The 22,290-nt window shown below is 43.6% G+C and overlaps 1 protein-coding gene across 8 annotated transcripts in view; it reads right to left on the reverse strand.

Annotated features, from left to right (window-relative positions):
- The window catches only part of LOC137378448 (solute carrier family 12 member 5-like), a 1,212,460-nt gene that overhangs the window by 38,977 nt on the left and 1,151,193 nt on the right, over positions 1–22,290 (reverse strand). For all 8 annotated transcript variants that reach the window (XM_068048774.1, XM_068048773.1, XM_068048779.1 and 5 more), the window contains 2 exons: positions 19,707–19,838; positions 18,294–18,401 (listed from right to left, as the gene is read on the reverse strand). In XM_068048774.1, the coding sequence (XP_067904875.1) occupies positions 18,294–18,401; positions 19,707–19,838 (240 nt within the window). The remainder of the gene's footprint in view (positions 1–18,293; positions 18,402–19,706; positions 19,839–22,290) is intronic.

The following is a 22,290-nucleotide window of genomic DNA, read 5'->3' on the forward strand; positions in this document are numbered from 1 at the left end:
TTTCTTGAATTCACTGGTTGGTGGTTTGGGAAAGTCTTACCTCATTGCTGCTCCTTGCTGCTATGAAAGTTAATTTTTTACAATCCAAAAGGTAAGCATAGTAACTTCTTGAAATTTCCTCTCTTAGTCCATCTATATGTTCTTCTTTCTTTCTACATCCTGGTTTCTGTGGAAGTCAAAGTTCATCATCTTCTACCCTCATTCTTTCCCAGGACCTCAAAATGGGACCCTCTCTTACACTGCAACACTTCAAAAATATTTCATTGGCTGTAAAGCACTTTGGGCATCCTGAAGTTGTGAAAGGTCGAGCGTTGGCCTCAGACAGCGGGTGAGTACATTTACTTTACCATCCATTAGATAGGGAGGTTGGCATTTGGGATGGGAGGCTAGCAGGCCAATTTAAGGATCCGATCGAAAGACCAGGTTCACAGATGGAGTAACCTAAGACGGGCAGCGCCAGGATCATGGTTCCTTGGGTAAACGAGGAGGTAATATTGTTCTTGGGGTTAACCAGGCGAAGTAAGAACAATAGGAGAGAAAACAAGAGGTCCGTTTCCCATGTAGGAACAATCGTAGGGTAGTGAGAGGTACATACCCGCACGAAGTGGCAAACAGCCATAGAGGAAGCAAGAGTTCCGTTTCCCGCAGAGAGGAAGTAAGAGCGATTGGAGAGGAAACGAGAGGTCAATTTCCCATGTAGGAACGATTGTACGCTAACGAGAGGTCCATACCCACACAAATAGTAACAATAGCCAGACTATAAAACATCAGCCATGGCAAATAAGGATCCAGAGTGGGGACCTGAAGGGCTACTCACTGAATTTTTGGCAGCCAAAGACTTTAGATAAAATGATCATGACGGTAGGGATCCCTCATGGACGCTGAATAAGCATAAAGAATGGTGGAAAGAACAGACAAAAGGGAATAATTATATTATGCAAGTGCTATCCACCATGTGTCAGTCTGGAAAGTCTGAATTAGCTAGACTAACTCAGGAAAAGAGACAGGTTACAAGTGTTAGAAGGGCGAGAGCCTGAGTGGGAAAGTGAGAGGTATCAGGTTGAGATAAGAGGGACAACTTAAACAAGATGCTTTAGTGAAATTTAAAGTGAGTAAAAACAAGTTACTGTGTCTTTGTTCGAGTCTGTATGAATGTTGGAAGCTTCCATGACTTTATGACCTTGTCTGTGTAGCTTGTGTGCTGTAGAGCTAACAGTAGTTAACCCTTTGTGGTCTGGCTTTAATGTTGAAAGTATGAGTCTGTTACTGGTTCTATTCTTACACATGTATATTTCTGTGGGAACCTTGAGTCATGTTTTGGGTGTGAATTAGTTGAACCTGAGTATGTTCCTTGGGCTTGGGACTGGGAATTTAATGCAGATTTTTGGTACTTTGAATTCATAACCCATTACAGGAATCAATATTTCTAAGTTGCTTGGAATTAAGAAAGTGTGAATGTGATTGCTGAGTGTGTTCATTTCAATTTAAGTTTATGCACCCAGAAATGGGATATAAAAACTGAATTACATTTTAAATTAAAGATGCTGGTGTAGTGTTTTATTTGTATTTTAAAAGTCAGTTTTGAAACTGTGACAAGGCAATGCACAATTTTGTAAAAGATAAGCCTTGAAAGCTTGGAAATGCCTGGCAGAAATCCAATTTGAAGTTTTTAAGTGCTTTGCTGTAATTGGAGCGAAATGTAAAATCTACTATTGCTTTTTGCAGTTTAAATTAAAGACATATCTTACTAACTATTAAAGTATAAATAAAGGAGATATTGGAAAGATTTTAAAGTTAGTTTATGAGGCTGGTGTTATGTCTTCATTGTAAGAATGTTAAATAATCTTTTTTTAGTTTTTGGTTTATTGCAGTCATTTGAAAAGCTGCCGGAAGAAAGAACATGAAAATGATGTAATTTACCTTTTCTTTTAAAAGAGCATAAGCTATTCTGTTCTATGTGTAGTTAATAAGCATTGGTTTGAATTAAATTTAAATTATTAAGGTTAACTGACGTGTAAACTGGGGAAAACTGGAATTTCATTAGTGACCACAATGAACTTTGAAGTTATTATCTCATGGTAAGAGGGAGTATTTAATTTCAGTTATAAGGCTCACTCATATCTAACATTTTTGACTTTTAGATGTTTATTGCTGTGAATTGGAATTTGAAATCATCTTTGTTGTATTAAAAAAAATCCTTGAGTTAGGAACCTCTTACAAAATGTTAAAAGTTTGGAAACAACTGGAGTTTAATTTAAAATGCTGTCTTCCCTGATGGAGATGTTTTGAACTTTAAGGGAAAAATCAAATTTAGACAAACTAAAAAACAAGCATTCTCGGGGGTTTCTATGAATATAGAGAAATGTTTCTTTTGGGAAGAAATCAATGGAACATTAACAAAACCTGTCACCTCAGCAACACCGTTATTTGAATTTGGGATAACTTTGAGATGTAAAAAGTCCAGTGTAATTGAGCAAGTTACTTTTAAGAAACTAACATGTCATCTAAGATAAAGAACAAACAAATAAATGAAGGATAAACCAAAAAAGGGAATTGTAGCTCTGTGCCATGGGCACATGAAATTGAGTGAATCAACAATAGGGCTTAAAAAAAAGATAATCAGGATTTAGAGAAAAAATTAACAAAGGCCAAGAAAGCGGGTGAGCGGTGCATAGCAGTCATGAGGAAAGATAAATTATCTAAGAAGGTCGGCACTAAATAATTTGGAGTTGTTTTACCATATCAGGGAATTGTCCTGAACAGACTAAGACAGGAGTCAGGAAGAAAACTCATGTGTGCATAAGTTTCTGTTTGTGTATTATATTAATGTCCTGTGATTTCCTTGTCTGTGTCACCAAACTAATGGTTTATTAATCCTGAGTGGCCTGGTCCTGCATGATGTTTTAAAGTTTTGATAGCTGTATAAAATGGATGAGAAGCTGTTAAAGCACACGCTTTGTTTTGGCAAAGGAAAAGAGAGAAGTGTTCCTTTAAGGGGGTGGGGAGTGATAGGTAATGATACTCAGCATTGTCAATTCGATTGTCCCTGAGGGTGAAAAACTTGAAGTCCACCCTTTCCTTCCCCTCATGCTTGGGAGAGGCTGCTGTTTGAAGTTTGGCAGATTTAAATGAAGGACCAAGACCACTGATGCACTTTATTTTCTTTGTTTTCTTTCTTTATTCTTAAGTCGTTAAGTTGAATGAGTGTTGCAGAAATGTATGTGTGTAAGTTTTAATATGCTTTCTTCCCTAAAGGGTGGTTGTGCAAAAGGGGTGTCAGCATATTAAAAAAAATAAATTTCACAATGAGGAATATGAGTTGGATCAAAAGGAAGGTGTAAACAAACTAAATGTTTAAATTATAAGATTTGAGTTGCAATTTCTGACTGTATTTTGATAAATGTGGGAATTTTAATCCACATATGAATTCATGCATGTGAGAACAGGGCAATTTTTAATGTTGAATACTACTAATTGGAACTTGGAAAATAGTTTGGGTCTGAAACAGTCTGTGTTTTAAGTTCAAATTGTTAAAAGGAAGAAAGTTTGACAAAGGGATCTAAAAAGCTTGAAATTTTGTCAGCGGGAAGTGTTCTGAAATACAAATTTCTCGTTTGTTTGAAAAGTATTCGCTTAGACTATTCCATAGCTCGTGGTTTGTTCTGTCTTCGTAGGTAAAGGGGTGGTGATATCATCACTAGTCCGTCTGAGTACATTTGCCCCACCCCCTTTCAGACTAGTGGAAAGTTAACCCTTTTAATACAACTTTCAAAATTTATTGCAACAAGATTGCGGACAACTTCAGAAATTTGATCAGACATCTGCAATGAATTGAAGATGATGAATTAAAATAAGTTAATTTGAGTTGGTATTCTAACATGAAATTTAAAGAGATTCTAGGAAAACAATAAAACCACACACACGGTCTTTGTGGTTTCTGTTTGGACAACAGTAAATATTGGACTAAATAGGAAAACAACATCACTGTGTGTCAGCTCAGAGGTTTGGTACAGGCATATCCTCTACAGCTAGATTGCAAAAGGAAAAATCTTAAGTGATAGGATTGGTACTTTACTTTCCAGGAATGCCGCACGGATGACACCACTCCCAATGGTCTCAGGTCAAACTACATGACTCACATTCTGTTTCTGCCAACAGGAGGACTAGCAGCAGATCTCTTAATTATTTTGTTTCAGGTAAACCACTGGAGCAATGGCAGCCCGATGGGTAGCGGTAATGGTGATCACCCTTCTGGTAACTGCAGCAACAAGGGAGGCACCCACCGTAAATATCAACAGAACCACATGCCTGCATCCAGGACTGTACGTGCAACTACCTAAAGGAGGGAGCACCTCGAGGGTGTCCAACACCAGAGTGAACATCACAGCGGCATGGACTAATCTGCCTCCATTTGTTTGAGAACTTAAAAGGGAAGGGCCTGCGACTTATTGGCTCGGGACGTGATAGATAACGTTGTTTTAGATTTTGAAGAGATAAGATCTGGTATGGCCCCCCAACACATACACCAGTCTGTAAGAAGATTAGATCTTATTAATGTGCATGAGGAAAGACAGGAACTGGTAGTTACACGACCTATAACAGAGGGAGTGAAGAATACAGTCAAGTTCCTGATAATTGTGCCTCAAGAACATGCAAATAGTACTTATTCAGGAGGTTATAAATTTGTATCCCTGCGGGGTGGTGAGGGATGAGTTGGTGTATCAAGTAGGATCTCGGGAGTATATAGCTCCAGGTTTAAATGGTACCCTTTTGATGACAATAGGAGAATATTGCACTGAGTCGCAGCATTACATCATCTGTTCCTGTAATACTCTGAGACCCATCAGTAATGACTCTGCCATAGTGGTATGGGTCAGCCCTCTTGAAAATGCCTTTAAGGCAGTCCAAACCTCCCCAACGCAGTGGTGTTTTTGACGGACAGGACGAGGTTCTTATACAAAGGATTGGAGATCCTACAGATCACTGACTCTTTTACGGTGGGGGATTTCCACCTTGCGGGCAGAGCCCTCACATGTATTGTATTCAGCCCATGGTGGGATGGTTCGTTAAACATTGACAACGTTGTGGGAAGAATAGCCTGGGAAGTGGTGCAAAGGGCCCTAGCCATCACTAGGAGGTTTATGGAGCAAAGCCTTCAAAAAATCGCAAGGGGCAATGTGCAGGTGAACCTAGCCAAAGAAGTGGCTAGTGTATTGGAGGTCTTGGCCAGCAATCGAGCCGAGATGGCAAGAATGTAGTATAACTGGTGGGAAGTGGGAAGGATCGCTGCAGCTATTGTGTCCATTGCGGTCCTGTTAGTTGCTCTCTGTATTTGTTGCTACCAAAGGCTGATGGTATCCCAACCGGTGCAAATGGTGATGTTGGCCAACAAAGGGTACACACCAGTATCCGCCGCAGTTGAAGCCCCTCTCCCAGGAATATTTATGAGGACGTTGCTATCTAAGGGAATAATGGTTCCAGGCCAGCCCAGGTCAATAGGACTTCAGTGAAGCCATAAGAGAATGGTAGACTAAAAGATCCAAAGCCCACTGAATTCCAGTAGGATCCCTGAAGCAATTGGTGAGTGGAGGATTTCGGGAATGACCCGCCTGGGTCAGGTGGTCTGCCTGACCAGGGTTCCAATAGGAGGGACTGAAGTGGGACCAGAAGGGTAACATTAGTAGAATTAGTATTAGAATATATTAATAAGTTTAGAAGAATCACTCATTATAAGGCACCATGGAATGATGGGATATTTGACCACTATGCTGAAACTGTACAACTCTACTTAATTGCCTTCACAGTCTGTGTAAACATGCTGTCCTTGCTTCATTAACCATAGAGATAAGGGGAAAGGCTGGAACGAGACAGGATGCCATAAACTATGGAAACTGGCAGGTTCAAGGTTTGGGAGGAGATAGCAGGAGAATGTTTTTGGGGCAATGCAATCCAGGTTATTGATCAAGCTGCAGACCTGAAATGTGTTGGGGTAGTGTGAACAATGATTAATGGTTATTGTATTCTATAAATGTGTGCTACAGACTCTGTTTCACTGAGAAGCTGTTTGGGTGAACCATGGGCTTCTCGCTTGCATATGCTTGACAAAATAAAGTCCTTATTTGCTTTAATCCCATGGACTCAAGAGTGGTTATATTTTCTCCACAACAGCAACAAATAACTACTACTTTTTAACTTACTATTTTCTCCATTACTTTCTTCAGCATTTATGGCAAGCTACATTTCAGACTTTGAGTCCTCGCCTAGGTTTTTCATAAATAAGCTGTCACAGTTGTGCTGACTGCCACGGGGAATACCTGATCTCATGGTGAAGCAGCAGTTGCTGAACTCTCTGCTTGTCGGTCAGTTATCTTATTGTTTATAGAAAGTCCCAAATGGTCGTTTAGCACTCCTGTAATCCCAGTGAGGAGCCAGCTTACTGGGATTGTGGGTTGAGATAGGTTTACAAATCTGTAACCCCCAACCTTGACCCACACATGCTGGGAGTGCAGCCCCTCACTAGCAACGTGAGATTGCTGTACATTCCCCCAAATCTGCGATCATGAAAAGATTTCATCAAAGAACTTGGCTCAACAATTTGGTATTGTCAACATGGCGTGTCCCAACTAATTCAGCTCAGACCAAGGACTGAATGTAGAACCATCTGGTCTATATGGTTCAGTACAATGTCAGATGTTATGTTAACTGACTGAACGACCTTCTTTGTTTTGTTATTAAACAGTCCTCTTGTGAGTGAACAGGATTTCAGCACCACATCTTGGTACCAACCAGGGAGCAGGCTATTTTAGACCTGGTAATGTGTAATGAGGCAGGATTAATTATATTGTAAAGGATCCTCTCGGCAAGAGTAATCATAGCATGATAGAATTTCACATTCAGTTTGAGAATGAGAAATTTGGGTCTGAAACTAGTGTCTTAAACTTAAATAAAGGCAATTACAAGGGGATGAAGACAGAGTTGGCTAAAGTGGACTGGGAAAATAGGTTAAAAGGTGAACAGTGGTAGACATTTAAGGAGATAGTTCATAACTCTCAATAAAGGTATATTTCATTGTGAAAGAAAGACTATGAGAGGGATGCACCATTCTTGGCTAACTAAGGAAGTTAAGGGTGGTATCAAATTGAAAGAAAAGGTGTACAATGCTGCAAAGATTAGTGGTAGGCTAGAAGATTGGGAAAATTTTAGAAACCAGCAGAGGATGGCAAAGAAAATAATAAAGCAGGAGAAATTAGAGTATGAGAGTAAACTAGCAAGAAATATAGAAACAGTTATTAGCATATATTATATATATTAGCATGTATAAAGGATTGGCTAACTAACAGAAACAGTCGGGCTAAATGGCTCATTTTCAGGTTGGCAAACTGGAGGGCTGCAGGGACCAGTGCTGGGGCCTCAATTATTTATGATCTATATTAATGACTTGGATGAAGGGATGGAGTATATTGTAACCAAATTTGCTGATGATACAAAGATAGGTGGGAAAGCAAGTTGTTAGGAGGACACAAAGTGTCTCCAAAGAGATATAGGCCGGAATTTTATGCCACCTCAGCGAGCCGGATAGTGGCAGGGGGATGGTGTAAAATTGAGCGGGAAGCTCCAGGAGGTGTTCCCGGCCCGCACCCGCCTCCGCCCCATTTTACCTGGGCCGAGAGGGGGCGAGAAATAGGCCACCCGCCCCAGGCCAATCAATGCCCTTAAGTGGCCACTTAACAGCCACTTAAGAGCCTTCACTCTCCTCCACAGGTTTTTTACCTGTGGCAAGCGGGCGTCCAGCAGACGTGAAAGGCCGCCCAGTGATGCCTGGTGGCCCCTCAGCGCACCGGGGTTGGGGGGGTGGGGAGGGTGCCCTGACAAAAGGGCACGTGGTGTCCGATTGAGGGCTGCCCCCGCATCCCCAACCACCCCCAGGACCCGAGATGCCCCCCTTCCCCCCAAATGACCATCCTTGCCTTGCCGGCTTGCGACCGATCTGCCCAACGAGGCAACACAAACTTACCTTCGGTCCTGGCTCCGTGTCCTTGGCTGAGATGCAGTCCCAGCAGTGGCCACTGCTCCCAGTGGCGCTGGTGGGACAGAGTGCCGCCGGCCCGATGATTGGCTGGCAAATCAATGAGGCGGGTCGTCCTCCCTCAAGCAAATGGAAGTTCCAACCCGTAAAATGTGGGTCAGATCCCCGGGCTGGGAGGATGTGGGTTTGCCACTGACTTTTACATTGGTGGCCAGCTCCCGTCGGCCTAGTGTAAACTCCAGCCCATAGAAAGGTTAAGTGAGTGGGCAAAAATTTGGCAGATGGAGTATAATGTGGGAAAATGTGAGGTTGTCCACTTTGGCAGGAAGAATAGAAAAGCAGAATATTATTCAAACGGAGAGAGGCAGCAGAATGCTACAGTCCAGAGGGTGTCCTTGTACCTGAAAAACAAAAAGTTAGCATGCAGGTACAGGAATAATTATTAGAAGGCAAATGGAATGTTCCCATTTGTTGCAAAGGGAATGGAGTATAAAAGTAGGGAAGTCTTGCTATAGCTGTGCAGGGTGAGACTGCACCTAGAGTACTGTGTACAATTTTGGTCTCCTTACATAAGGAGGGATATACTTGCTTTGAAAGCAGTTCAGAGAAGCTTCACTAGGATGATTTCTGGGATGAACGGGTTGTCTTATGAGGAAAGGTTGAGCATGTTGGGCCTGTACTCATTGGCGTTTAGAAGAATGAGAGATGATCTTATTGAAACATAAAGCTTCTGAGGGGGCTTGACAGGGTAGATGCTGAGAGGATGTTTCCCCTCATGGGGAACAGTTTCAAAATAAGGGGTCTCCCATTTAAGACAGATAAAAGGAGGAATTTCTTCTCTCGGAGGGTCGTTAATCTTTGGAATTCTTTTCCACAGAGAGCAGTGGAGGCTGAGTCATTGAATATATTCAAGGCTAAGTTTGACATATTTTTGATCTACAAGGCAGTCAAGAGTTATGGGGCGGGGGACAGGCAGGAAAATGGAGTTAATGCCGCAGTTAGATCAGCCATGATCTGCTTGAATAGTGGAGCAGGCTCAAGGAGCTGAATGGCCTACTCCTGCACCTATTGAAAAGAGTGCGGAGAGCTGGGAGAGTGTGGAGAGTGGGAAGAGGCTTCAGTGAAAAAAGTGCCCAGTGCTGGGAGAGGCTTCATTGAAAAGAGCACGGAGTGCAGGGAGAGGCTTCATTGAAAAGAGTGCGGAGTGCGGGGAGAGGCTTCATTGAAAAGAGTGCGGAGAGCAGCAGAGGCTTCACTGAAAAGAGCACAGAGTGCGGGGAGAGGCTTCATTGAAAAGAGTGCGGAGAGCAGCAGAGGCTTCACTGAAAAGAGCACAGAGTGCGGGGAGAGGCTTCATTGAAAAGACTGCGGAGAGCAGGAGAGGCTTCACTGAAAAGAGCACGGAGTGCAGGGAGAGGCTTCATTGAAAAGAGTGCGGAGAGCAGCAGAGGCTTCCTGAAAAGAGCACAGAGTGCGGGGAGAGGCTTCATTGAAAAGAGTGCGGAGAGCAGCAGAGGCTTCACTGAAAAGAGCACAGAGTGCGGGGAGAGGCTTCATTGAAAAGAACACGGAGTGCAGGGAGAGGCTTCATTGAAAAGAGCACAGAGTGCGGGGAGAGGCTTCATTGAAAAGAGTGCAGAGAGCAGGAGAGGCTTCATTGAAAAGAGTGCGGAGAGCAGGACAGGCTTCATTGAAAAGAACACGGAGTGCGGGGAGAGGCTTCATTGAAAAGAGTGCGGAGAGCAGGAGAGGCTTCATTGAAAAGAGCACGGAGTGCGGGGAGAGGCTTCATTGAAAAGAGTGCGGAGAGCAGGAGAGGCTTCATTGAAAAGAGCACGGAGTGCGGGGAGAGGCTTCATTGAAAAGAGTGCGGAGTGCGGGGAGAGGGTTCATTGAAAAGAACACGGAGTGCAGGGAGAGGCTTCATTGAAAAGAGCACGGAGTGCAGGGAGAGGCTTCATTGAAAAGAGTGCGGAGTGCGGGGAGAGGCTTCATTGAAAAGAGTGCAGAGTGCGGGGAGAGGTTTCATTGAAAAGAGTGCGGAGTGCGGGGAGAGGCTTCACTAAAAAGAACACGGAGTGCAGGGAGAGGCTTCATTGAAAAGAGCACAGAGTGCGGGGAGAGACTTCATTGAAAAGACTGCGGAGAGCAGGAGAGGCTTCACTGAAAAGAGCACAGAGTGCGGGGATAGGCTTCATTGAAAAGAGTGCGGAGAGCAGGGAGAGGCTTCATTGAAAAGAGCACAGAGTGCGGGGAGAGGCTTCATTGAAAAGAGTGCGGAGTGCGGGGAGAGGCTTCATTGAAAAGAGTGCGGAGTGCGGGGAGAGGTTTCATTGAAAAGAGTGCGGAGTGCGGGGAGAGGCTTCACTAAAAAGAACACGGAGTGCAGGGAGAGGCTTCATTGAAAAGAGCACGGAGTGCAGGGAGAGGCTTCATTGAAAAGAGTGCGGAGAGCAGCAGAGGCTTCACTGAAAAGAGCACAGAGTGCGGGGAGAGGCTTCATTGAAAAGAACACGGAGTGCAGGGAGAGGCTTCATTGAAAAGAGCACAGAGTGCGGGGAGAGGCTTCATTGAAAAGAGGACGGAGAGCAGCAGAGGCTTCATTGAAAAGAGTGCGGAGTGCAGGGAGAGGCTTCATTGAAAAGAGCACAGAGTGCGGGGAGAGGCTTCATTGAAAAGAGTGCGGAGAGCAGCAGAGGCTTCATTGAAAAGAGTGCGGAGTGCGGGGAGAGGCTTCACTGAAAAGAGCACAGAGTGCGGGGAGAGGCTTCATTGAAAAGAACACAGAGTGCAGGGAGAGGCTTCATTGAAAAGAGCACAGAGTGCGGGGAGAGGCTTCATTGAAAAGTGTGCGGAGTGCGGGGAGAGGCTTCATTGAAAAGAGTGCGGAGTGCGGGGAGAGGCTTCATTGAAAAGAGTGCGGAGTGCGGGGAGAGGTTTCATTGAAAAGAGTGCGGAGAGCAGGAGAGGCTTCATTGAAAAGAGTGCGGAGAGCAGGACAGGCTTCATTGAAAAGAACACGGAGTGCGGGGAGAGGCTTCATTGAAAAGAGTGCGGAGTGCGGGGAGAGGTTTCATTGAAAAGAGTGCGGAGAGCAGGAGAGGCTTCATTGAAAAGAGTGCGGAGAGCAGGACAGGCTTCATTGAAAAGAACACGGAGTGCGGGGAGAGGCTTCATTGAAAAGAGCACAGAGTGCGGGGAGAGGCTTCATTGAAAAGAGTGCGGAGTGCAGGGAGAGGCTTCATTGAAAAGAGTGCGGAGTGCGGGGAGAGGCTTCATTGAAAAGAGTGCGGAGTGCGGGGAGAGGCTTCATTGAAAAGAGTGCAGAGAGCAGGAGAGGCTTCATTGAAAAGAGTGCGGAGAGCAGGACAGGCTTCATTGAAAAGAGCACGGAGTGCGGGGAGAGGCTTCATTGAAAAGAGTGCGGAGAGCAGGAGAGGCTTCATTGAAAAGAGCACGGAGTGCGGGGAGAGGCTTCATTGAAAAGAGTGCGGAGAGCAGGAGAGGCTTCATTGAAAAGAGCACGGAGTGCGGGGTGAGGCTTCATTGAAAAGAGTGCGGAGTGCGGGGAGAGGGTTCACTGAAAAGAACATGGAGTGTGGGGAGAGGCTTCATTGAAAAGAACACGGAGTGTGGGGAGAGGCTTCATTGAAAAGAACACGGAGTGTGGGGAGAGGCTTCAGTGAAAAGAACACGGAGTGTGGGGAGAGGCTTCACTGAAAAGAACACGGAGTGTGGGGAGAGGCTTCACTGAAAAGAACACGGAGTGTGGGGAGAGGCTATCCCCTATCCTATCAGATCCTGTGTTTAGTGAAAACGGCTCGTTCAAGAAAATCAAGTGCGACATCACAGGCAAGCAGGTAGGTGATTGGTTGGGTAAGAAGCTACCTGTTTGGTGAGTATCTGGTAAGTGGTTAAGGTCTATTCTAATCCTAACATTCAAAAAAGTAAATGAACTAGTGGTAAGCTTAATAAAATATATAAAAAATGAAAATGAAATAATTAAATAAAATAATTAAGTAGTTAATTTAAACATATTAAGGATGGCAGGACAGGTGCACGGTTGCAGCATGTGGGTGCTCCTGGATGCCAGTGTGATCCAGGGTAAACACGTCTGTGGTTAAGTGTTTGCGGCTCGAAGAGCTTCGGCTCAGAGTCATTGACCTGGAGTCTGAGCTGCAGACACTGTGACACATCAGGGAGGGGGAAAGTTACCTGGGCATTTTATACCAGGAGGTGGTCACACCCCTTTGGATAGGGTCTTCTGATTTGGTCAGTGGTCAGGGACAGGAGAGTGTGGCTGGAGCTGAGGCAGGTAAGGGGACCCAGAGGGCAGGATTGCAGGAGCCTCAGCCTTTGTGATTGTCCAACAGGTTTGAGGTTCTATCAGCTTGTTTGGATGAGAGTAGCAGCTGCAGGGAGGATGAGCAACTTGACCATAGCACCATGGTACAGGAAGCCATTCAAGTGGAGGGAGAAAAAAAGGAATGTTGTGGTAGTAAGGGACAGTGTAGTTATGGGGATTGACACTGTTCTCTGCAGCAAAGAGCAAGAGTCCAGACAGCTCTGTTGCCTGTCAGGGTTCGGGACATCTGCTCAGGGCTGGAGAGGAACTTACAGTAGGAGGGGTGGATCCTGTCGTCATTGTCCAAGTAGGTACCAACGACTTAGGCAGGGCAAGGAAAGAGGTTCTGCATAGTCAGTATGAGGATTAAATTAAGAAGCAGAACCTCAAAGGTAATAATCTCTGGATTATTACCTGAGCCACGTGCAAATTGGCATAGGACAATTAAGATTAGAGAAATTAATGCGTGGCTCAAAGACTGGTGAGGTAGAAGTGGGTTCCAGTTCGTGGGGCACTGGCACCAGTACTGGGGAAAGTGGTGGCTGTACTTTTGGGATGGTCTACACCTGAACCATGGGCTGGTGTTCTAGCGAGCTGCCTAACTAGGGAAGTAGAGAGGGTTTTAAACTGAATAGTGGGGGCAAGGGATCAAATTTGGGAAGATATAGTAAAGCAAGGAGTAGAGACAAGGCAAGAGAGAAAGGTATTAATATGGGAAATGATAAACAGACTGGGAGAGGAAGAGGCAAACGTACAAATCTAAGAGTAAATCAATAGATAAGGCTAGAGGTTACAAAAATAATGAACGGACAAAACTAAAGGCTTTGCATCGGAATGCACATAGCATTCAAAACAAAACAGATGAACTGAGAGCACAAATAGAAATAAATAAGTACGATCTGATAGCCATTACAGAGTCATGGCTGCAGGAATGACATAGATTGGGGTATTGAAGGTTACGTGGCATTTAGGAAGGACAGGAAGCTAGGAAAAGGTGGAGGGGTAGCTCTGTCAATTAATGATGGTATTAGCGCAATAAAGAGGGATGACCTAAGTTCAGGAAACCAGGATGTAGAAGCAATTTTGGTAGAGATGAGAAATCATGAAGGCAAGAATTCACTTGTGGGAGTGGTGTACAGGCCACCTAACATTAACCATACTGTAGGACGGGGTGTAAAGAAAGAAATAATGACAGCTCATGAGCGCGGCACAGTGGCGCAGTGGTTAGCACCGCAGCCTCACAGCTCCAGCGACCCGGGTTCAATTCTGGGTACTGCCTGTGTGGAGTTTGCAAATTCTCCCTGTGTCTGCATGGGTTTTCTCCGGGTGCTCCGGTTTACCCCCACATGCCAAAGACTTGCAGGTTGATAGGTAAATTGGCCATTATAAATAGCCCCTAGTATAGGTAGGTGGCAGGGAAATATAGGGAGAGGTGGGGATGTGGTAGGAATATGGAATTAGTGTAGGATTAGTATAAATGGGTGGTTGATAGTCGGCACAGACTCGGTGGGCCGAAGGGCCTGTTTCAGTGCTGTATCTCTAAAAAAAAAGATACGGCAATAATTATGGGGGATTTTAAGATTTTAACCTACATATAGACTGGAAAAATCAGATGGGCAGAGATGTTTTCGGGATAATTACTTGGAACAGTACGTTCTGGAGCCAACCAGAGAGCAGGCTATACTAGAGCTGGCATTGTGCAACGAGATAGGATTAATTAATGACCTCATAGTTAAGGTGCCCCTAGGTAGCAGCGATAATAATATGATTGAATTTTACATTCAGTTTGAGGGAGAGAAGAGTGGGACCAAGACTGGTATTTTAAACTTAAATAAGAGCAATTATGAGGGCATGAAAGCAGACCTAGCTAAAGTGAACTGGCAAATTAGGTTAAGGGATAGGTCAATAGAGATGCAGTGGCAGACATTTAAGGGGACATTTCAGAATAGATACATTTCAATGAGAAAGAAAAATTCCAAGGGTGGGACCCACCATCCGTGGTTAACTAAAACAGTTAAAGATAGTATCAAATTTAAAGAAAAAGCATATAATTGCGCAAAGATGGGAGGCAGGTCAAAAGATTGGACAGAATATAAAAAAAAAGCAAAGAATGACTAAAAGATTGATAAGGAAGGTAAAATTTGAGTACGAGAGAAAGCTAGCTAGAAATATAAAGACAGATAGTAAGAGTTTCTATAGATAATTAAAAAAGAAAAGAGTTAACAAAGTGGGCATTGGTCCTATAGAAAGTGTGTCTGGGGAATTAATAATGGATAATAAGGAGATGGCAGATGAATTGAACAGGTATTTTGCACTGCTCTTCACTACTGAGGATACAGGTAACATCCCAGTATTAGCTGTAAGTCAGGAAATGGAAGGGAGGAAGGAACTCAAGAAAATTACAATCACCAGGGAAGTTGTACTGAACAAATTGTTGGAGCTGTGGGCTGACAAGTCCCTGGGTCCTGATGGACTTCATCCAAGGGTGTTAAAAGAAGTGGCTAGTGAGATAGTTGATGCGTTAGTTTTAATTTTCCAAAATTCTCTAGATTTGGGGAAGTTTCCATTCGATTGGAAAATAGCAAATGTAACTCCGTTATTCAAAAAGGGAAGGAGACAGAAAGCAAGAAACTGCAAGCCAGTTAGCTTAACACCTGTCTTAGCAAAAATGTTAGAAGGTATTATTAAAGACGTTATAGCAGGGCACTTAGAAAAATTCAAGGTAATCAGGCAGAGTCAACATGGTTTTATGAAAGGGAAATCATGTTTAACCAATTTATTGGAGTTCTTTGAGGGAGTTACATGTGCTGTGGATGAAGGGGAACTGGTGGATGTATTGCACATAGATTTCCAGAAGGCATTTGATAAGGTGCCACATCAAAGGTTATTGCAGAACATAAAAGCTGATGGTGTAGGGTGTGACATATTGGCATGGATAAAAGTTTGGCTAACTAACAGGAAACAGAGAGTAGGCATAAATGGTTCATTTTCTGGTTTGCAAGGTGTAACGAGTGGTGTGCCACAGGGATCTGTGCTGGGGCCTCAACTTTTTACAATATATATAAATTACTTAGATGGGAGATGGGAATCTATGTGTGGAGCCAGAGGAAATGGGCGAGGTGCTAAATGAGTACTTTGCATCAGTATTCACCAAAGAGAAGGACTTGGTGGAGGATGAGCCTAGGGAAGGGAGTGCAGATAGTCTCAGCCATCTCATTATCAAAAAGGAGGAGGTGTTGGGTGTCTTGCAAAGCATTAAGGTAGATAAGTCCCCAGGGCCTGATGGGATCTACCCTAGAATACTGAGGGAGGCAAGGGAGGAAATTGCTGGGGCCTTGACAGAAATCTTTGCATCCTCATTGGCTACAGGTGAGGTCCCAGAGGACTGGAGAATAGTCAATGTTGTTCCTTTGTTTAAGAAGGGTGGCAAGGATAATCCAGGAAATTATAGGCCGGTGAGCCTTACGTCAGTGGTAGGGAAACTATTAGAGAGGATTATTCGGGACAGGATTTACTCCCATTTGGAAACAAACGAACATATTAGCGAGAGACAGCATGGTTTTGTGAAGGGGAGGTTGTGTCTTACTAATTTGATTGAGTTTTTTGAGGAAGTGACAAAGATGATTGATGAAGGAAGGGCAGTGGATGTTATCTATATGGACTTTAGTAAAGCCTTTGACAAGGTCCCACATGGCAGACTGGTACAAAAGGTGAAGTCACACGGGATCAGAGGTGAGCTGGCAAGATGGATACAGAACTGGCTCGGTCATAGAAGACAGAGGGTATCAGTGGATGGGTGTTTTTCTGAATGGAGGAATGTGACTAGTGGTGCTCCGCAGGGATCAGTGCTGGGACCTTTGCTGTTTGTAATATATATAAATGATTTGGAGGAAAATGTAGCTGGTCTGATTAGTAAGTTTGCGGACGACACAAAGGTTGGTGGAGTTGCGGATAATGATGAGGATTGTCAGAGGATACAGCAGGATATAGATCGGTTGGAGACTTGGGCGGAGAAATGGCAGATGGAGTTTAATCTGGACAAATGTGAGGTAATGCAGTTGGAAGGTCTAATGCAGGCGGGAGGTATACAGTAAATGGCAGAACCCTTAGGAGTATTGACAGGCAGAGAGATCTGGGCGTACAGGTCCACAGGTCACTGAAAGTGGCAACGCAGGTGGATAAGGTAGTCAAGAAGGCATACGGCATGCTTGCCTTCATCGGTCGGGGCATAGAGTATAAAAATTGGCAAGTCATGTTGCAGCTGTACAGAACCTTAGTTAGGCCACACTTAGAATATTGCGTGCAATTCTGGTCGCCACACTACCAGAAGGACGTGGAGGCTTTGGAGAGGGTACAGAGGAGGTTTACCAGGATGTTGCCTGGTCTGGAGGGCATTAGCTATGAGGAGAGGTTGGGAAAATTCGGATTGTTTTCACTGGAACGACGGAAGTGGAGGGGCGACATGATAGAGGTTTACAAAGTTATGAGCGGAATGGACAGAGTGAATAGTCAGAAGCTTTTTCCCAGGGTGGAAGAGTCATTTACTATGGGACATAGTTTTAAGGTGAGAGGGACAAAGTTTAGAGGGGATGTGCGAGGCAAGTTTTTTACACAGAGGGTGGTGAGTGCCTGGAACTTGCTGCCGGGGGAGGTGGTGGAAGCAGATACGATAGCGACGTTTAAGAGACATCTTGACAAATATATGAATAGGAAGGGAATAGAGGGATATGGGCCCCAGAAGTGCAGAAGGTGTTAGTTTAGGCAGGCATCAAGATCGGCTCATGCTTGGAGGGCCGAATGGCCTGTTTCTGTGCTGTACTGTTCTTTGTTCTTTTCTTTTGTTCTTTGAAGGGACTGAAGGTATGTTTGCTAAATTTTCTGATGACACAAAGATAGGTAGGAAAGTAAGTTGTGAAGATGACATAAGGAGGCTACAAAAGGATATAGATAGGTTAAATGAGTGGGCAAAGATCTGGCAAATGGAGTATAATGTAGGAAAATTTGAAATTGTCCATTTTGGCAGGAAGAATAAAAAAGAAGCATATTATCTAAATGGTGAGAGATTGCAGAGCTCTGAGATGCAGAAGGATCTGGGTGTCTCAGTGCATGAATCACAAAAGATTAGTATGCAGGTACAACATGTACTTAGGAAAGCTAATAGAATGTTATTGTTTATCGTGAGGGGAATTGAATACAAAAGTAGGGAGGGCTATACAGGGCATTGGTGAGACCACATCTGGAGTACCACGTACAGTACTGGTGTCCTTATTTAGGGAAGGATGCAAATGCTTTGGAGGCAGTACAGAGAAGGTTTACTAGACTAATACCTGGAGTGGGTGGGCTGTCTAACGAGGCAAGATTGGACAGGCTAGGCTTGTATCTGCTGGAATTTAGAAGAGTAAGAGGTGACTTGATTGAAACATGTAAGATCCTGAGGAGTCTTGACAGGTTGGATGTGGAAAGGATGTTTCCCCTTGAGGGAGAATCTTCAACTGTTGGGGGGGTGGGGGGGGGGTCACTGTTTAAAAATAAGGGTTCGCCCATTTAAGACAGAGCTGAGGAGAAATTTTTTCTCTCACACGCTCAAGAGTCTTTGGAATTCTCTTCCTCAAAAGACTGTGGAAGCAGAGCCGTTGAATATTTTTAAGGCAGAGGTAGATAGATTCTTGATAAGCAAGGGGGTAAAAGGTTATTGGGGGTAGGTGGAAATGTGGAGTATTCAGATCAGCCATGAACTTATTGAATGGTGGAGCAAGCTGTAGGGGCCGAATGGCCTACTCCTGCTCCTAATTCGTATGTTTGTATTTCTTATGATCATATGATTAGAAAAGTCAGTGCTAGGTTTAACATTTTATGATTTCACAGCTCAAAGCACTAGACCAGAATAAGATTTCTCCTAAAACAAAATAAATGGTCCCATACCTCACGCTCCCTCTCATTCTTTGTCAGGTGCATTTCCTTCAGAATCTGTGACCGCTGCTCCATCATCAGTGTTCGCTCATAAGTGTAAGCTGAGATATCACTGTCATGCTAGGAAGCAGAATAATACATGAGAAAGAAGCATTAACACTTACTCAAACTGATCATTTTAAATTTCTGGGGGTGACATATCAACATTGATGTTGGGGGTTCGGGGGGCAGTGGTCTACACAAATATCCCAAAGTCCATAGGATAAAGCAGGTACATTTGAACAACAGCGGAGAGGAAAAGACCCTTTGCTGTATCTGGTCTGTCCCGCACACTGCGATGGCTTATGCATCACAATATAAACACCTTGCACCCAACCCAAAAGCTATGTGATCTCCTGGGAGAGGTGAGAAACCAGATAAAAACACAGGCTAATTTTGAAAAAAAAACCTCTCCAACCCCTTGGGTGATTGAAAACTAGTTGAGGACATCACACGCTTTCGAGGCTTTAGAAATCTGTTTCTTTATTCAGCCTGTGCGGGTGGTTGCTCTGGCTGCCTACCTCCCTTCTGTGACTATATCCTGGTCCAGGTTGCCTTGGAGAAGGAACATGTGGTGTCCGCTTGTGTGTTTCATGCCTTCTGTGACCGTTGAGCACGGCAGGGGCTAGATTTATTTTTAAATTCTTTTCATGGAATGTGGTTGTTTCTGGCAAGGCCAGCATTTGTTGCCAATCCCTAATTGCACCTAACAACTGAGAGGCTTGCTAGGCCATTTCAGAGGGCAAGTTAAGAGTCAATCACATTGCTGTGGGTTTGGAGTCACATGTAAGCCACACTGGGTTGTGACAGCAGATTTTCTTCTCTAAAGGACATTAGTGAACCAGATGGGTTTTAACGACAATCAATGATAGTTTCATGGCACCATTACTAAGACTAGTGTTTAATTCCCAATTCCAGATTTTTGTTAATTGAATTTAAATTCCACCAGTTGCCATGGTGGGATTTGAATCCATGTTCCCAGGGCATTAGCCTAGGCTCTGGATTACTAGGTCAGCAATGATACCACTTCACCACCATCTCCCCTGTACAGTTAAAAAGAGTGGAAATCTGTTCCCACAGAACATATCATATTCAGATGTCTGAATGGAGGTTGCGGGAGGGGGTGTGGGGGGGTGGTGTTCTATCACAATTACCAAAAATAATTCCTTGCCCATGAGCTTGGTCCACTTGAACCCAGGTCGCTTCAGCTGAACATAAGCAGGCAAATTATGCCTCTCTATTTGGAGGGAGTTGGAATGAATTCCTTTTTCCACAGAAAAAGTACGCTAACTGAGAGTTCATAATTCCTCCCCTTTTATTTTAGTACACTGGCATGAACAGCTACTGATCCACACTTATCTCCACATTTCACGACTGTCCTCGTACCATCTCTACAACTTCCACCTCAGCTACAATCCGCAGGTGATAGAGAAACACATTAAGGTCCTTCTTCATCTGGATGCTGTTATCTTCCAACTGGGCCACTGTAAAAATGCGCATCTTACACTTCCTCCACACCTGTCAATCAAAGACCGGTCATGAAAGAGGTGACAGCAATACCTCTGCACTTTACAGCCAGTGAGGAATACAATTTTACAAGAAAACAATTTTACAGAGAATTGTGGGTACTTGGGAATCATTATTGGACTGCAGTCTCACTGAGGGTTTGTATGACCTCATAAATGGCCCTTCTGAAAATGGGTCCCACCTGAACTAGTCTTTTATTTTCAGACAATGATTGACCTGATGTGTATTTCCAGAGTTTCATATTTACATTTCATAAATCGTTTGCAAAGTTTGACTTAAGTACGGGATGAGATTACGGTCCTCCAACCAATACTGGAATTATAGGGGTCCAATTTCTTCAGAGGGTGTGTCGGATTCCTGAGTTCCTGCTGTTTCTGGGATTTTTTAATTGGTTTTGTAAGGAGAGAAACCTCCACCCAATCAGCCAGGTCCCCATTTATACATCTATCGGGCATTTCCATCAAGGTTATATCGACCAATTGGAAGAACCACCTAGGAAGTTCCGGTGCAGATTGGAATGATTCCACTTATGTAGGGGACCAGGGGGACACTCAGTGGGGTCTGGGCAACCCTACCTCCCATGGTGAGCAGGGAATGGGTTTTCTTACTATATGGGGAAGGTGGGCAGCTGAGATGTGCCTTTAGTGGCTGGCGCAGATGCCAAATGCCCCACAAAAATTAGGTGCTGATCTTGCAAACTGAATGATGAGGGCAGCAACAGGCATAATCCTTGCGTAACCATGATACTTAATGTATGTATTTTCTTTTAGGTGAGTATCATGGTAGACAATGAAAGCCAAAGACTCCCTGTATGATGATTAATGATTGTAATATACTCAAGTGAAAATTTGACAAGGTGTCCTCTGACTTTTATTACCAGAATATAAAACAGGCAGCATAATTTATATGCAATTAATCTGTGGGCCTGACTGAAATACAAGTGGAACATTATACTCCTGGTAATTTGATAAATCTGCATTCAGTATTACAGGTCATCCGCTGGTTTACTCACTGAGTCTCTGGTTTGTCACTGCAAGTCAAAACTGCATTATATTCTAAACTTTTGAAAGTCATAATATTATTGGCTGTGGATGATGATTGTTTAACAGAGAAGGTCTTAACAGTATTATGTTAAAGCATCTCTCAGTGAGAGTGCTCGGGGAACAAGTCATTAAGTAAAGAAAGCAGCATAAAAACAATGGCTCATATACATTACATTTGTACTGCTTCATTACTTTCTGAACTTCAGCATATTAAAACAGGCATGATGGAATTGGCATTTTCAGCCCAGGACTTGGACAAACAGTCACAGTATAAGAAGTGGATAAACAAGTATGTGACTACTAAACTGTGATCCTGGACATTGACCATAGTAATTTGACCAGAAGTACAGAACTGGAATGGTGTTGGTGAGTCCAGCTTTGCACCTACATCACAATTCCAAACATTGGTTCAGATCTTGCTGGAAGAATAAAAGTGACACATGCCATTATTAATATGCAAATTGCCCATCAAGTTCAGGGGGATTAATAGATGTGTACGAATTACAAATCTCCAGAATTTGCTGGTCAATTAATGCTGTTACACTATTTGCTTCACAGAAACAACACCTCACCCTTAGTCCTGTTACTTTTAAGAACTTGTGGGATTTGCACATTAGTTGCCCATTCAACTCGTCACAGAAACTTAGGCTTGGAACGTAACTGTGTAAGTACATTTTTAATTTTAAAAGATTGCATAATTGTTAATGCAATGCCAATCAGCCAGAAAGGGAACAATTTAAACTCTTCAATCTCATTCTCGCAAGTGCTAAATTGTTGTTGGAGATATATATTTTTAAAACTATATTTTAACTTTTTCTTGTTTTTCCTTTCTGTCTTCTTTCTCTCTCTTAATGCATTCTTCCTTTCCCTCTTTTTATTTTCTTTTCTGTACCTTATTTGACTCTAATTCATCCTCCTTTTCTGTCACGTCTGTTTCTTTCTCAATCCTTAAGTCTCATTGGTTAAGGAGATACATTGTCAATCCCACCGTTCACCAAGGTCTCAATTTCCCAGATGACGCTTTGGCCTCTCCATGCCATTATCAGCTTGCACTTCCATCAAGTTATGTTGCAAAAATAGTTTCAGATGAAGGTTGAAAAAAAAAGTCCTAACAGTGCATGCTGTGAGATGACCTACTCCAGCAAGGTCCAGACCAGTATGTAGGTTGGAAATCATCCAGCCGTATGTCTCATTCTTTTCCAGAGAATGGTACCACTTGCCCTGTTCCTATGGAGTGTGGTGACTGCAGCCCTCAGCTACATTACTGCCCTGCAGGAATGAGTAACTGTAGTAGTTGCTATTGATTATGGGGATTACAGTCCTGTATCTGCAGCCCTGTACCTACTGTGTCTGCAACCATGTACCTACTGTACCTGCAGCCCTGTACTTACACTAGGCGC

Source organism: Heterodontus francisci, chromosome 16 (assembly GCF_036365525.1).
Source record: "Heterodontus francisci isolate sHetFra1 chromosome 16, sHetFra1.hap1, whole genome shotgun sequence".
Classification (NCBI taxonomy): Eukaryota; Metazoa; Chordata; class Chondrichthyes; order Heterodontiformes; family Heterodontidae; genus Heterodontus; species Heterodontus francisci.